This window comes from Mesocricetus auratus, unplaced genomic scaffold, assembly GCF_017639785.1.
Source record: "Mesocricetus auratus isolate SY011 unplaced genomic scaffold, BCM_Maur_2.0 Super-Scaffold_15014, whole genome shotgun sequence".
NCBI lineage: Eukaryota > Metazoa > Chordata > Mammalia > Rodentia > Cricetidae > Mesocricetus > Mesocricetus auratus.
The window spans coordinates 35,496,308-35,513,920 of NW_024429186.1; the positions used below are offsets into that span (position 1 = coordinate 35,496,308).

The 17,613-nt window shown below is 39.0% G+C and overlaps 1 protein-coding gene, 1 non-coding gene and 1 pseudogene across 2 annotated transcripts in view; 1 reads left to right on the forward strand and 2 right to left on the reverse strand.

Moving 5' to 3' along the window:
* The window catches only part of LOC101841984 (synaptojanin 2 binding protein), a 33,260-nt gene extending 20,327 nt beyond the window's left edge, over positions 1-12,933 (forward strand). The window contains exons 3-4 of the mRNA XM_005072711.4: positions 4,910-5,005; positions 7,338-12,933. Coding sequence (XP_005072768.1) covers positions 4,910-5,005; positions 7,338-7,478 — 237 coding nt within the window. The 3' untranslated portion in view covers positions 7,479-12,933. The remainder of the gene's footprint in view (positions 1-4,909; positions 5,006-7,337) is intronic.
* LOC121139615 lies at positions 8,117-8,238 on the reverse strand. Its single transcript, XR_005876525.1, has one exon. It is a non-coding gene; the product is annotated as a small nucleolar RNA SNORA40 (small nucleolar RNA).
* Positions 12,068-17,340, reverse strand: LOC101823105 (annotated as a pseudogene).
* Between the last annotated feature and the right edge of the window lie 273 nt (positions 17,341-17,613).

Consider the following 17,613-nt stretch of genomic DNA (forward strand, 5'->3'; position numbering starts at 1 on the left):
ATGTAATCTTGTATAATATTAGAGTATAATATAATGGGTTTTAATATTAGAGTATAATATAATGGGTATAATGATTATGCACATTTTCCAGCTAAGGAAACTGAGGCTTAATAAAGTCAGATGGTTTACAAGTGACATAACTAGTTTGGGGAAATAAAACTTTCATTTATCTAAATTTGGATACTTTGCTAAAACTAATACTAATATTAACACTATATTGTCTTCCTAAAAGGCAAGTGAATAAGCAAGATTAACTACTCTAAAAAGGGAGTTACCTAGTGAATAACTAGTAGATGATGAAATGGCTCTATAAAAAAAAAAACTGAAATTAACCTTTCTATCAAGGGTAGAATTAATGGTATACCCCACCTTTAATCCCAACACTCAGGCAAATGCAGGAAGATTTCTATGAGTTCAAGGCCAGCCTGGTCTACAGAGCAAATTCCAGGACAGCTAGAGCTGCACAGAGAAATCCTCTTTAAAAACAAAACAAAACAAAAACAAAAAGGAAGAAAAGAAACAACAGCCACACAAACAGCAATAATGCAGATAGTCTCTGTGGCTTACAGGCTATGACAGCCTCTTTCATCTCCAAAGTGAGCCTTGTAGGCTATTACTTTTAAAAGGCTCCATCTATTTAACTTGCTTCATTCCTAGTTCCTTAAGTTTTCATTTATTATTGCCTATGATGTATCTTTAAAAGGTTGCTAACTTATTTATTAGTTTATTTTATTAGTTATTTTGCAGTTCTAGGGATTGGATGCAGGGCCTTGCATGTGCTAGGTAAGTGTGCCGCTACATCTCTTCTGCCCTTTCAGCTTATTTTTAATGGCTTTTCCTATTTCTGTGTTGTAAAATCTCTGTTTTTCTAACATTTCCTAAATTATCAGATCAAAACTCTATTCCTTCTTTAGCACACGAGCACACATCCATTGTAGATAATGAATAGAATCATTAAGTATACATTTCCTGTGAGTTATTGCACTCTTCATTTACTCTTATCACTCTCCCTGAATATTTTCCATATGTTGTCTTGGTTTCAGGTTCTGGAAAAACTGCATGATATAGTGTGCATTTCTTCTTTTCTCATAAGAAGTGGAATTTAATTTTCTCTTTTTTCTTTTTTAAGATTTATTAATTTACTATGTATACAGTGTTGTGCCTATATGCCAGAAGAGGGCACCGGATCTCATTATAGATAACTGTGAGTCACCATGTGGTTGCTGGGAATTGAACCCAGGACCTCTGGAAGAGCAGCCAGTGCTCCTAACCTCTGAGCCATCTCTCCAGCCCTGGAATTTAATTTTCTATGGCCATTGCATATGATTTATACCAAAAGATAATAAAAATTAAGTAAGCAAGTAAACACTTTTTAAAAAGTCATTCACACTGAGTGAAACAGAAGCGTGTGTTCATAGTGAATCTGAAGTTGAATGAGAACTAGACATGCTCACCTATTGTTTGTTTTGTGTGTCCTGGTAAAATGGTTTGATACTGGAAACTGGGAGAATATTCTTTATGGTAAAGAAAAGGTAGAAGTAAGTTTCTCATTTCTCCTGCATGCCTGAATGAAGGGAGGGTAGGTAGTCAAGACTAGTTATTCCTCAGTGATCTTAATATTCTTATGAATTCATGGTGATGTAGCTGGTTCTTATACACTACATACCTGAATGTTCCATTTTGACCAACCCCTTATCATAGTGATGACAGAGATTGGGCCATTAGTTAGCTCCATTTCATAGTATTAATTGGATGAAGGAGTTTGTTAATCACATATGGAAGGAAGCTAGTGAGAGATTAAACACATGTGCTGGAGAAATTTTCACACTTAGTATAGTAAGTCAAGAGTGCATTTATTGTTTTCCTTACTTACCAGTTTCATTTTTTTTTTTCTGAGGCAGGGTTTCTCTGTGGCTTTGGAGGCTGTCCTGGAAAAAGCTCTTGTAGACCAGACTGCTCTCGAACTCACAGAGATCCACCTGTCTCTGCCTCCCAAGTGCTGGGATTAAAGGCGTGCACCACCAACGCCTGGCTACCAGTTTCATGTTTATGTCTTGAGCAGTAAAATAGTTATGAACTGAATTGTACTGTAGGAAAGTGGATTGTGAGACAGCATTTAAGATAGGATGGGGAGAAATTGCAGAAAGCAAATCAGAAAAGACAGTCACTATGATACAACAAAGTTGCCACAACCTAAATTGGCAGCCATAGGAGAGAAAATAGCATAAAGTCCCTGGTGTTAGACTGCAAGACAGATATTACATGTGCCGATTTTCTGTTTACAGAGTATTTAAAAATTGTGCGTCTTAATCAATATCTACCATATTCTGCTTTTGTAGCAAGTTATAGAGACTTTCGATTACTGAATTAGATTCTACTAGAATATCTAAGTATCAACATTCAGCAGGACATTGGCAAATCCTAAAGCAGAGTTATTTTGGAGAATATGGTAGAAATGGTGAAAGATGCCCATGGGAGAAACTCAGAAAGAAAAGATAGTTAACAATCAAGATTATATACTTAGAGAGAGAGAGAGAGAGAGAGAGAGAGAGAGAGAGAGAGAGAGAGAGAGAGAGAGAGAGAGAGAGAAGACAAAGTAAGAGAGCTAAGTATTCATCATCTATCATAGCAGAGGGTTACAAAAAAAGGTGGTCTACAGCTTGTGAGAAAATGGTAAGAATTGCATATTTGAAGTCCCATCTGACCTTCAGGAGAGCGTGTAGTTTCACTTTATATATGAAATGAATAAATATTTAGTGGATATGGAGGTAGTACACACAGTACATGGAAACAGTCTTTTAATGTACATGGTGTTTTGCTTGTGGTATGGATGCATGTGTATTACATGTGTGCCTGGTGCCAAAGAGGCCAAATGAAGGCATCAGATCTGGAACTGGGGTTACAGATGGTTGTGAGCTGCCATGTTGCTGGGAACTGAACCCAGATCATCTGGAAGAGCAGCCAGTGCTCTTGGCCAAAGAGTCATCTCTCTAGTCCTGCAAATGGTTTTTTCAACAATATTTCAGGGGAAGAAAGAGAAGAGAAGAAGGGTACAGCTATGTACGTGCATTGTTTTCTTTATAAAGGATAGTGATTTTAGTTAAGAAGGAGCAGCAAAAGATAAAATCAGTGTACTCCCAGGACTGGAAAGATGTCAGGTAACCAGGACAAGAGACAACAATAATTTGAGTTGCTTTGTTGAAATTACAGCCAAAATCTTGGATGGATAAAATGCAAGCAAAATATGAAATGGTCAAAAGCACTAATAACAATAAAGAGGAAATCTAATGGAAGAATAAAAGTATGAAGAGAAGAAATTGTGGTCAGGTTTTTTTTAGATCTGGATATATGCCTAGTATGTCTAGTGTTGATGACTTAGTTTGTCTCAGTAACTAAATAAATTATAATTATTGGAAATATTCAGTGTGTAAAATGAAAGTATTGGTATTTTCACTTACCAAAGATCCTAGCAGGACTTAAGAATAGAAGGAACAATATAAATCAGTTAAAGAAGGAAAAGGTTAGGTTTTGATGGGGCTGGTGTTTCAAGATGACAGAGATGGATTTCTGTAGGGAAAGTAGACTCCTCCTATGTATTCTCACTATTGTTCTCAAGCCTACCTTTGACTTCTTTTTCTTCTGGTGACTACTCTGTCTCTCCTACTGTGAATGGGAAATTTCCCCAGCTGCAGTGTTTCTTAAGCTCCGTATCCACTTGTCAATAACTTAGATCTGATCAGGACCATGTATATAAGTTCCTCCACTCGACTTTTCTCAACAAATGAGAACTCTGCACAAACTTGGTCTGTCTCAGTACCCTCTTGACCTACTCACTCTGTCTAAAACCTAACCTAAGTCTGTGATGAGAATGATGAGAAGAGTAAAAATGTAAGTTGCTTTAGCTAAGGGGCAGTTGGCAAGTCAGGGTGGGAAAGTAAAAACATTCAAAGAACAGCAAAATGCAAGGGAACCTCATTCTATTATTTAAAACTTCTGCCCCAGCTTCTACATTCATGATCTCTCTGTGTCAATTACTTCATCAATAAAAATCAATATAAAAATGCACTCTAACTCAGGGTAACTGTAGGAATTAAATTTGATAGTGTATATAAAGCACAGAATCCACTAAATATTCTTACTGCTAATGCTGTTAATAGTGACAGTGACATGTATAAAAAATATGTAATCTTGAACAAAGTGGCATGTGTTGAGTTACTGTGTGCAGTATAGATAACACTTGTGACTCCTAACACCAAAAAGAATACGTGTACTTCATCTTTGTCACCTCTATGTAGTAGGAATGACCTGCATTCAAGTGATTTGTAAAATGTTGTATCATCACAGAAATAGATATTTAGTACATTTGAGGACAGGAATATACATGGAACCAATGGAAGTTGTTCACAATAAAATAAGTCCACTAGAATGGGCTAGTACAGATTTACACAGAATCAAAATAAATTTGGGAACATAGAATTAGGTTTCCAGAGCTGATGCTAGAAATGCTGAGGATTAGGAATATAATGGATAGGGGGTGACCTAGAAGATTCTTGATGTACCCATGTAGAAACAATATCCACAGGTGATATGCAAATATGGTGACAGGAACCCATACATCCAGACAAGATAAGCACCGAAGCTCATCAGGAAGAGAAACAAATCTAGTTAATCTGGGTTTATTTCAGATAGTTCGTGGATCCTAAGTTGTAGGAAAACATAACTTTGAAAATGAAGAAGCACTTTCTCCTGAGTGCTAAGTAACTTAGCCCATATTCCTGACTCTTGGAATTTTCCCTGAAAGAGTTCCATTTTATTTTTAATAAAGGGTTGGTTGCCTTCATGATAGTAAATTGTTCACTTTAGAGACTTAGTCTCTTGCTTTTCTTCTCTTTCTTGCTGTTTTTGAAAGGTAAATGGCCAAGACCTAAAGAACCTGCTACACCAGGATGCTGTAGACCTCTTTCGTAATGCAGGATATGCTGTGTCGCTGAGAGTGCAACATAGGGTAGGTATCACTTGCAGCCAGATTATGGGACAATAGGCTGTCTCACTGCACTTGCGAATATACTTGTGGATGTAATCTTCAAAGTCTGTTTTATTTTTTTTCTTTTGCTATTACTGCTTTGTAGGGTTTGTCTATCATACTCAGGAGTCCTTTGACGTTTCTGCTTATCAGATGTGTATAATATTATACTTATAACCCAGGCCAAAAATTACCTTCAGTGCAGTTTTTTTTCCTAAGTTTAATCAAGTGAAGATGGAAAGAAAATGGGATCACTTTTACTTTTTGTTAGCCAAAGTGCCATTTGTGTACCTTTGAAAACTTCTATTTATGACTGCAAAGATGGTTATGTTTTCTGTCTTCTGTTATAAGGCTTCTCTTTTCATGACCACATGGCTAAGACCTGAGTGGAACTTGAAAGGTAACTCTTGAGAAAAAAAGAAATGGAATTGAGAATCCTTACATCTGCTGCTGCTTAGTTTTTCTTTATTGTTTTCATTTATTTATTTATTTTTTGAGATAGGGTTTCTCTGTATATCCTTGGCTGTGCTTGAACTCACCCTATAGATCAGGCTGGTCTTGAACTCACAGAGATCCACCTGCTCTGCCTCTCAAGTGTTGTGCCTATAGGCTTGTGCCACCACCGATCTACATCTGCTTCTTATTTCCTGGTGTTTTATAATTTGGATGGTAGGGAGGAGGTCTGAGTTTCTCTCATAGCATCAAGGATTTCTGAGTTCAAGTTCAGTGTGCCTATGAATCTTTCTTAAATTGGTATATTCTTTACTAAAAGGACAAGTGAGGATTCAGAGGATAAAAAAGATTAAAAGGAGCTAGTAAAAAAAATTTGGAGAGAGCAGAAGCTAACTTGAATTACATGGTGAGACTCTGTGTTAAAGAAGAAAAAAAAATAACTAAAAGAGAAAGGCAAAACATAAAGCTATCCAAGAAAGTAACCAGAGTTGCAAACAGAACGTGAGTGTAATAGACTCAAAAGCAGGTTGATAAGAGACAGTATTGGTCTGCTTTTGCCACAGGTTTTCTTTGTTTCTAAAGCATGGGGGAATTTATGTAGGAATATAAATGATAGGCATATATTTCAGATATGATAAGGGTTCCCTTTGAAGGCATCTGGGAATTTATTTTCAGTGTTCACTTAAGGAAACATCCATAAATAACTTACAATGCAACAAGCTCTATTGGTTAAAAATTCACCTAACCCTGAAAACCATGTTTTTAAGTGAGCATATCTTCTCAAGAAGATGTAAGTAGTAGAATAAGTGTAGAAGATAGTTTTGCTGTCTTGCTTTACAGTTGAAGGTGTAAGGATTTCATGGGCTATACGTAGTTATAAGTCTAAGTGAAATACAATGATATTGTAGTTATTTCAAGTAACTATAAAAAATTGATATTAATAATGGCTATCCCTTGGGGGAGGGTCTAGGCCCTGCCCTGGATGAAATGACAGACTCTGGAGATCCTCCATGGAGGGCCTCATCCTCCCTGGGAATCGGAGTGGAGATTGGGTGGGGCGCTGAGGGATCTGGTGGAGGGAGCTGGGGAGGAGAGGAGGGAGAGGGAGCTGGGATTGACATGTGAAGCAAGGAAGAAAAAAAAATAATGGCTATTCCTGTAAAACAGAACTGAAATGAAGAAAGACAATCTAGCTATTAAAGGAAATTCTTGGGGGGAATAGAAACTGATAACGATTTGGACATAGTTTATCTCTTGAGTCCCTAATGTCTACTCCACATAGATTTTACCTTTATCTGTGACTAATATTGCAAACTTAGACATGAAACACAAGACCCCATTTTAGGAGCAAGAGGGTAACTTGGAAACTGTAAAAAGCATTTCCAAGTAATGACACTGCAACTGTGCTGATACTGCCTGATCTGCTCTTACTCTATTCCAATTACTACTAGTTTTTATAAGTAAATATTTTCAGAAAGACCTCTTCCTTCCTCTCCCTTTTCCTGCTCATCAATATCCAGACTTCCTGAAGGATCGTAGGTTTCATCTCATCCTTACATTCTCCTGATAGGAAGCATATATAGCAAGATAGAGGCATTATAAAGACAGAAAGGATCTACTTTACCCTTTGAGGTCCCATAAGTCAGTACCAAGCAAGGTTAAATGCTTCCCTATCAGAACTGTTTTCTTCCCAGAGTATCCATGAAAATAATGAATCAACTAGAACAAGAGCTCTTTCTGCTAGGTTGTGTGGGGTAGCTTTGGGTGGTGTAGAACTTATGCCTCCAGGTAATTGTCAACTTGGATCTTTTAGTTTTGGCATATGCAATAGTCAGAGTTAATATTTTTCCTTCTCTTTCAGTTACCAGTGCAGAATGGACCTATAGTACATCGAGGTGAAGGAGAACCAAGTGGTATTCCTGTATCTATGGTGCTGCTACCAGTGTTTGCCCTCACCATGGTCGCAGTTTGGGCCTTCATGAGATACCGAAAACAGCTTTGAAATGCTTGCTGTCTTCCAGTGTGTCCCATGAACTATTTCTCTCACTCACCTTCCTGCCATTCTCCCATGTCCTTTTTTCTCTACATAGCCAACACATGATTTAAACTGACTGATTATACTCAAAACCTTGCTGTTCAAACTTGCCAACTCTTCTGATTCTAATGGGAGAGGAAAGGTATTATTTGAAGAAAAGTTGGGGCGGGGAGGGGGAAGCCTTGCTATGAACAAATGAGAAGTTACATATTTTACTAGGACTGCCAATAAAAATTCAGCTGTCACCCAAAGAGGAAACACTCAGTCTTCCTGTCAGCATGGATGATACCTTTTTCTTAGCTGGCATGCTTTGAAGGCTAGCTGTGCTACGTGGAAGGAGGAACTGATTTTTCTTTTTCTTTTAATGCTTTTCCTTGTGAAGTGTTTGTGGCCTTTAATTTGTAACTATACCTAGATGCCTATGTTGGACACAGGTAAATGAAGGTTTTTGTTTTTTGTTTTTTTACTTCAAAAAGAAAATACATATATACAGTAATATACATGCATATATGATAACATAACATTGATGCCTTATAAGAGGTGAGAAAACCGTACTGGTTCCTGGGTTTCTAATGAATAATTTTTGTGAGCGACTAGGGGATCATCATATTCCTTCATATATAATCAAGACTCATATTGAGCAATGAGTTCTGGATTGTAAAGAGACCTTACTTTTACACTTGTCTGTAAGTCCTTGTCCACCAATTTAAAAAGCATACTCAGTGCTAAGGGATGATTGTAACTGAAAAACTTCAAGAGTTTTTTTGCAGAGCATGGATAATGGGGATGGGAAAATTTCAAAGAGAGTACTCAATCAGTGTTATTAGGAAAATAGTAACTGAAGCAATTAGTTGAAAACTGTAGAACAAATGTCACACAGTAGCTATGGTGAAGTGGTAAATTGTAATAAAACAGCTCTGCTCAAGTCAATCTGTTCAGAAGACTTTGAGGTATAAAGATAAGTGCTACCAATCTCTGAACTACTGTAGTTGGTATTTTACAGTGTTGTTAACTGGGCAGCAGTGGGGCCAAATGAACCAGAAGGGCCAAAAGTTGTCTTTCCAGTTGACAACTGAAAAAAAGGTCATGCCTCAAGTTGGCACTTGAACCCTCAAGGCTACTTAACAGTTTTCAGCTTCTAGTATCAGGCAACACCTTAGGGAAGGAGCTGCCTTCCTGGTAGGATAGACCTAAAATCAGCCTGCTTCTGATTGAGTTAGGATAAGAAGACCTGATGAATTGATGTGGTTTTTGGTTTTGCTCCCCCCCCTTCCAGCTCTAAACACTAGTTTTAATTTTAATAAGTTAATGGACCATTTTTCAGAGAAGGGGAAGGAATACATTTTGTTTGTTTGGTAGAGGGGACAGGGAACGTTTGGTGAGTGTTTCTGAGGAAAGCCTGAGAACAGAATGTGGGTGAATAGATGCCAGAGAACAGCAGGGACAGCGGGAGCCATCCTGTTCATGTAGTGTCTGAGTTGGTTTTAGATTGCTGAGGATAGTTGAAGCAAGCCAGGTTTTTTAACAAAATAATTTCCATCTTCCAAATATATTGGCCAGACTATTATTTTGACACAAGATTATGAGTTTTCCTGACAATCTAGCAATTACTTAACAAGTATTGGTGTGTATTAGTTTTGTCAAGATAACCTGTACAAAGAAGAGAAATGTGCAGACTTCATCTGAAAAGACATTGTGGTTACAGTTAGGAAGAGCACAGTTAAAATGGAATTGGCCACATAAGTGTAAGTTGTTGTTTATATTGTAGACAACAAAAGAAAATAGCTCCTGAGAATTGGAACATTCCATAGAGGAAGGGACAGGTTAAGGATCTCTAGGTGCTATCCATCTAGTAAGAGCATTCATAAATAGGTGAAAATTAAGAGTATCAGGTTGGATAATAGATGAAACCAGTAGGTACAGAAATGTTGCCATGCAAAATAGAGCATAGTGTAGCAACAAGATGTTCAAGAGCTGTTTCAAGGAATTCAAAAAAGGAAAACTGTGTGTTGGGGCATCAGAGTAGAATGGAAAGGAAATTCTTAAAGTCTGATCAAACTTTGCATCTGGGTAAACTTGATACAGGGAGAGATTTGCTTTAAACAGTCTTTACATAACTAAGCCTTTCATTACTTTATGAAATTTACTTAGTCACAGGAGTTATTGTAAGTCCACAGAAAATACAAAAATATATTGTAGTTCTTGTCACAGCCAGTACCACTCTGGAGGCCCAGTGTCAGGTCCTCTCCTTGTATGCAATGGCATGTATAACAGCTTCTGCCATGGACCTACTTACCTCTAGTATTCACCTCACGGTTTTAAATTTATTGTTGAAAGATTGTCACACATACGAAATGAAACAAATGGCAAGAAGGATAGAAAACTGTTGTGTGTTGACATATGTAAATAAAAAACATCATTGGTGGGAGTTTTACTTTGGTTGGTAGGGATTCTGATACACTTGGGTCTCCTTGGGAAATAAACAACACTTAATCAAAACATTTAAGATTTAGGCAAACACTTTAGTATTTCACTTTTTGTTGTATGAAAACTAAAATTAGCATAGATGGGATGTTAAGAATCCACTATAGAGCGTGAAAAATTTATGTTCATCATAGACTGACTCTAATGTACCTACCACCTTATAGACTATATATGATGCTCCTGCCACATAAATTATAATGTTTAAAGTTTTGAAAATTGATTATAGGTATACTTATAGTATTTCTTGTATTTATCATTGTGTTTTATATGTAATTCTAATAGATATTGTTTGCTTCAGTTGTTTCTGTTTCCTTTTCCTGAAGTTTTCTGTGTGAGTGATTTCATGTAATGAATTGAACCATCTAGCCACAGGCAACATGTGAAAATAGTATTTGTAATTGTAGTCTTTGTCAGGGACTGTACTAAATTGATTGGTGACACTATGTTTTACTTTGAGATCTGAGTATTGCTATAAAGAGACTGAGAATGAGAAAATAAATTATTTTCCTAAGGTGATATAGGTCGTAATAAAATCACAGTTTAAACTTGGGACATTGGGTGACAGTATCAGTAAGTATTCCTAATGCTAACAGTTCTCAAAACAAGCTCTCTGGACAAAAGCATCAGTATTCCCTGCAAATTCTTGGGTGTCATCCCATACTTATGGAGTGAGATGAATATGGCCACCAGCAACTGTGTCTTTTTAGACAACTGACTAAGGTTGAATCTTGAGATTCACCACTGTCAGGAGCTGTTCTCTGGTTAGAATCACTTGGTCAGCCCACATTAAATAAGGACTTCTGGGACTAGGACTTGGGCAACAGTAAAATATGTTTCATTAGGTGGTTAAAATGTGCAGCCTCTATTGGATATGTTCCATGGCATTTAAAGTATCAGATCATCTGCAGATGAGGCTCTATCCAGAATCAAGAACTTGACTAAGTTTAGAGCCCAGCTCTCTGATACTACAGTAAGAAGTGGAACATTGTTTTACTCCTGTATGCTCAGGACAGACTGATCAACCTCAGGTACATATGTGCAGCCAATAAGAACCAATCATAGGATAGTGACTCTTGACTCTTGGATAAATTTGTAATAGAAGTGAGAGAAGTTACGTGTGTGTGTGTGTGTGTCAAACTTGTTTGGGTGTGTCCACTACAAGGATACATACAAAAACTATATTTAAAAACTCATGTTATTTCTGTCTTTTCTCATTGGGCTTTCAATAAAGACCATTGTAGGCATCAAGATTGGAATGGGAGAGTATATTGAACAATCTGAGAAACCCAATCACATGTTGTTTTAATTTCAGTAGTTTAAAATTAGATATAGGCTGTTTGTGGTATTTTTGTTTTTATTGTGCAAATAGTAATTAAAATATATTTTGAGGCCAAGCATAGTGGTAATTCTTTAATCCCAGTATTTAGGAGGCAGAGGCAGACCAGTCAGATCCCTGTGAGTTGGAAGTCAGCCGTGTGTGTGTGTGTAAAATAAAGATTTTATTCTACCCATTTTTAGTGGAAAATATCTTTAAGATTTTTTTCTTCATTCAGCAGATTACTATCAACACCAGTACAGAAGTACAAAGAAAATATTTAGTCACTTGTGGGAACCCGCCTGGGTCCTGTTGTTGCCTCAGCCCCCAAATAACACACAAGACACTATATTAATTATGAAGCTGTTGGCTGTTTGCTTGGTTTCTTATCAGCTAGCTCTGACTTAATTATTGACCCATAATTACTAATATATATTTTATAAGGACTTATCTTTATCCTTATCCTTTATCCTTATCAGGACACTCCTGATGTGTCCATTCCTCCCGGGAGATCACATGGCAACGACCCTCTTCACTACATTTCCCAGAATCCTCCTAGACTCCTAGTCCCCCCATCTTGCTTCCCTATTGCCAACAGTGCTTCATTTACATATACACAAGGACCTCTCCCATCAGTCACTAAACTGAAGTAGCCCAGAATCTGAGTAGGTAGTCTTGATGTTAATATAGCTTTGTAATATCACTGAGAAGTACACATTTTGCATTCTTAAGCTTTCTACCTCGCACAATAGTTTAAGGGTTGACTGTCATCCCAGGCTAAGACTTTTTTGCTGTTCCTTTTAACTGCAAATCTTTTTTTAAGAATAGCTGTTACAGCCTGCCGTGCAGTTATGATTAAGGGGTGGGGGTACAGTATTTTAAAGAATTGTACCCAATGGGAGCCAGATTGTGAACTGCCATTAACGCGTATGTTGATGTCAATAGATACATAGCACATGACTGTTTACCTGATGCTCTTGATATAAAAATTGACAGAAGAAAGCAATATTGGTATAAGGAATCTAGCTCTAGTAAACACTAATGCCTGTGGCTATACAGTACCTCACTGTTATGTTCCGTTTTAACAGGAGAGAGGAAAGGGAAGAGGACTAATGTAAGTTTTCAAATGCAATATCGTTATTAATCAGCAGATTGGTTTACAAAACAACTGTGTAAATATATTGACTAGCCACAGGAAAATGGGATGATCCTTTTCATAGTTGGTAGATTTACAAGTGAAGACACAGATTAAATTCTGTTTTTGTTTTACTTCTGTGTCTCCAATGCTAATTTGAATGAATTTGTTATTACTGGATACTTATACACCTTCCAGGCCATTCAGTTCTTGGAAAACTATTTTCCTTAAATGCCTTATGTTTCCTTTCTGCTATGGTTGTTATGTCCCCGTCCCCCGACCCCGCATCCCTGAATGTAAACAGCAGCTGTTTCACAGGTTAGATGGCTGAGAGCTACTTGGAAAACAAGCAGACATAAAAATCACAATAAGTAAGAAGTATCACTACAAATCCAGGGTTGATGCTGATTTCAGTCTCTCTGTTTGGTACCAGTACATCCAGATTTGCCTTTTGAACTATGATATTCAATAAAGACCTGTTGAACTTATTTGAATATCTGTGGTCTTGGATTTTTTTTTCTTTTGGAGACTATTAAATAACTATTTCCTTATTTTTCTGTCACTTTAAACCAGCATCTCTGATGGGACATTGGGAAGAGGAAAAGGCTTTCTTTTGACAGAACAGGCAAGCACTAGGACCTGATAAATAGAGGTGCTTAGCAATTACTGAGTGCTCATCAGTGTTGTAGGTATTATCTGAAGCCCTTAACATTTCACTAAGGCTTATTACAAGAGTAACTGTTATGTCCAATTTATGATGAGATGAGCAAGGCATAAAGAGGTTAAGAAATTTGCCCAGGTCACACAGAGTAAGTGTCAGCTAGAATTTAAAGCCAGGCAATCTGGCCTCAAAACACTATATGGCTCTACTTTCCAGGTGCTAGATGCTATATTTTGCTGCCCTTTCTCAATATCAGTTTCTCAAAACTACAGGGAAGTACAAATAGTCCCATCTTTATAGAGAAAATAACTTGGTATTTAAAGAAGATAACTTGCTCCAGAAGTGCAGCTGTTTAGTTACCAAATTTGGCAGTTTACTTCAAACCAGTGAGGACTCCTGTAGTCTTGAAGTACTTCAGAAAATGAAAGCTTATATTAATTTGATCCGGTCACACTGTTAACATTTTTAAATTATGGGCCATAATACAAACTTGAGTGTATTAAGGTAATGCTTTATAGGTAAAGTAGCAGCACCATTCTGTCTTTATATTCAGTGTTTGGGAGCAATTGCCAATATTTACTCACCCTCTTCTATTACCCAAACCTAAGATGGGAGGCAGAAACAAATTTTTATCATAGTTAAAGAAGGATTTACTGGATGTGAAAATTAAGCTTTATTCTGTGAGTTTGTACAGGGCAAAGCTTGATTTTTTTTATAAAGGTAGTTTGTCATAGAGTTTAAACATAGTTCACAACAAATCATTTGGTGATCTGTAATGTATATAGAATGACTGTTGTGATTGACAAGGTATGTCAGTTGTCCGTTAGTTACTTACTGAACCATTGCAAAAACAGTAGGTGACTTACTGCAATGTATAGTAATTCTTTGAAAGTGAAATTTCTGTCTAGTGATTATTTCTTCTGCTAGTAACATAAGCTGTAGTCACCACTGGCTGAACATGACTGCACCTAGGTGGGCAGTACAGTACACAGATGGCAGTACAGTACATAGGTGGGCAGTGCAGTACACAAATGGCAGTGCAGTACACGGATGGCAGTGCAGTACACGGATGACAGTACAGTACACAGATGACAGTACAGTACACGAATGAGAGTACAGTACATAGGTGGGCAGTGCAGTACACAAATGGCAGTGCAGTACACGGATGGCAGTGCAGTACACGGATGGCAGTACAGTACACGAATGAGAGTACAGTACATAGGTGGGCAGTGCAGTACACAGATGGCAGTGCAGTACACTGATGGCAGTGCAGTACACGGATGGCAGTACAGTACACGGATGGCAGTACAGTACACGAATGAGAGTACAGTACATAGGTGGGCAGTGCAGTACACAGATGGCAGTGCAGTACACGGATGGCAGTGCAGTACACGGATGGCAGTACAGTACACGAATGAGAGTACAGTACATAGGTGGGCAGTGCAGTACACAGATGGCAGTGCAGTACACGGATGGCAGTGCAGTACACGGATGGCAGTGCAGTACACGGATGGCAGTGCAGTACACGGATGGCAGTACAGTACACGGATGGCAGTACAGTACACAAATGAGAGTACAGTACATAGGTGGGCAGTGCAGTACACAGATGGCAGTGCAGTACACGGATGGCAGTGCAGTACACGGATGGCAGTACAGTACACGAATGAGAGTACAGTACATAGGTGGGCAGTGCAGTACACAGATGGCAGTACAGTACACGGATGGCAGTGCAGTACACGAATGGCAGTACAGTACACGGATGGCAGTACAGTACACGGATGGCAGTGCAGTACACGGATGGCAGTACAGTACACGATGGCAGTGCAGTACACGGATGGCAGCACAGTACATGGATGGCCATGCAGTACACGGATGGCAGTAAAGTACACAAATGACAGTATAGTACATAGGTTGGCAGTGCAGTACACGGATGACAGTACAGTACATAGCAGTACAGCACACAGATGACAGTACAGTACACGGATGGCAGTGCAGTACACAGATGGCAGTACAGTACACAGATGGCAGTGCAGTACATGGATGGCAACACAGTACACAGATGGCAATACAGTACATGGATGACAATACAGTACATGGATGGCAGTACAGTACACGAATGACAGTATAGTACATAGGTGGGCAGTGCAGTACACAGATGGCAGGGCAGTACACGGATGGCAGTGCAGTACACGGATGGCAGTGCAGTACACGGATGTCAGTGCAGTACACGGATGTCAGTACAGTACACGGATGGCAGTGCAGTACACGGATGGCAGTGCAGTACATGGATGACAGTACAGTACACGGATGGTAGTACAGTACACGGATGGCAGTACAGTACATGGATGGCAGCGCAGTACACAGATGGCAGTACAGTACACGGATGGCAGTACAGTACATAGATGGCAGTGCAGTACATGGATGGCAGTACAGTACACAGATGACAGTACAGTACACGGATGGCAGTGCAGTACATAGATGGCAGTACAGTACACAGATGGCAGTACAGTACATAAGTGGGCAGTCCCAGGTGGCTCTTATATGCCTGGCAGTGCTGATTGCTGACTGGAGTGCCTTGGTTTTTCTCCATGTGGCCTTTCATGTTCCAGTAGAGTAGATTAGGCTTTTACACAACATTCGGAGTAGGGGGTCTTTAGGAGAACATTTCAAGAAAGGCAAATTTCAATGCAAAAGTATTTACCAAACCGTCCCTTTTGTCACACTTGTTAGCATCTTTTTAAAAATGTTTGCTGCTATTACCATTTTTACTATTTATCTTTATATCATCAGATGTTTCCAGATTTCCTGGTATTTAACAAACATTTGGTCACATCAAATTAGTGAAAAAAAAAATGTTTGCCTCTCCAAATCCTGTTTCCCTGCCAAAGTCTGCTACTGGTTCAGCATGAGAATTTAAATACAGCACCACCTAGATTTTGTCCTACAACAAGGCCTCCGCAGTGTGTCAGACAGACTTGGCTTAAAAAGGACTCAAGAGGAGTGAGGTGCATATCAGCAAAGAGAGAATCCATTAGACACTATCATCAGATGATTTAGCTTCAATATTCTGTGTTGTGGGGGATATTCTTTCATACCCACTGTCTCAGGCAGCAGGCTGTCCCTCCAATTTTTGTTGAAGCTGAGGATAGTGGTCATCACATTACTCAACTGGAAGCCCAAGACCTCGAAGTTTTCACATACTCATTTGGTTTCACAGACCATCACCACATTCCTCTGGATATGGAACCAAATCAGAACCTGGACTGTTTTCTTGTGCTTTGCAGTAACCGATTTCATTACTCTTGGGATCCTCCAGTAGTGAAGGCTCCTCTGGCTGGACCCAAGGTCTATCAAGAGAGCCCAGGGGGCTGTAGGCCATGATGATGATGTCCCTGGAGTGACGGTATTGGATCAGTTTGTCCTAGGTGAGTTATGGATGACACTCAACCTAGTTGATCACTGATTTATTTTTCAGTCCAGGCTTGTTCTAGAGCCTCTATCTATCTATCTATCTATCTATCTATCTATCTATCTATCTATCTATCTATCATATATAAATATATATGTTTTTCAAGACAAGGTTTCTCTGTGTAGCATTGGAGCCTGCCCTAGCACTTGCTTTGTAAATCAGGGTGACCTCGAGTAGATGCACCTACCTCTGTCTTCCAAGTGCTGGGATTAAAGGTATGAGCTACCACCGCCTGGCATTCCAGAGCCTTTTAATCTGGAAGTGCTTGAAGTTGGAGGTGCCCAGGGCTTCCATTAACTATCAATTGCCTACCAGTTCTTCCCTGATATCACAGGCATCCAAGAATATTATTTTACTGGTGAGAGCATTGCTTTTATCTCCTTTGATGAATAGCCCCTTTTCGGGCTGAAGTCCTTGTGGATGGTGAATAAGACAGTCCAGTTTCAGATGCATGAGAGTCTTATGAAAGACTGCTTCATCAGTTGTATCTGAAAGCAGGTGGTCCACAAATTGCTGACAATAAATAGCCTCCCCGGCTTCACAACTTTCTCTGCCATCTTCTATTGGATGGCTTCTCCCATTTCACTCTGATAATATGCATATGTACAGTCACTATGGCAATATCCAGCATCAGTGGCCACCTTCACAGCTTCTTTGACTTGGCTTGGGGGAAGACTTCCAGGTAACCAGGCCCACAATGGGCATCTTGGTATGGGTACTGAGCTACACAAAAGGTAGCCATGACTGCTGCAGATGGCTGTCCATTTGTCAGTGTCTTCATAGCTGAAACAAGTCAGTGAAGCCCAGATCTACTGTGGAAAGAGACCTCACCTCTGCTATCTGATAGAATTAGTGCAAAGATGTGGGTGTGTTTTTTAAATTTGCCACAGAAAGAAAGCCTGTGAACAGAAGAGATTACAAATCAGCAAACGTTTCCTCAAAAAGCCACCCAGTAAAGGACTGGGGCTGGAGAGATGGTAGCGGCACCTCCTGCCAGGCCTGAGGACCTGAGTGGTTCCTGGAACCCACATGAAGGAA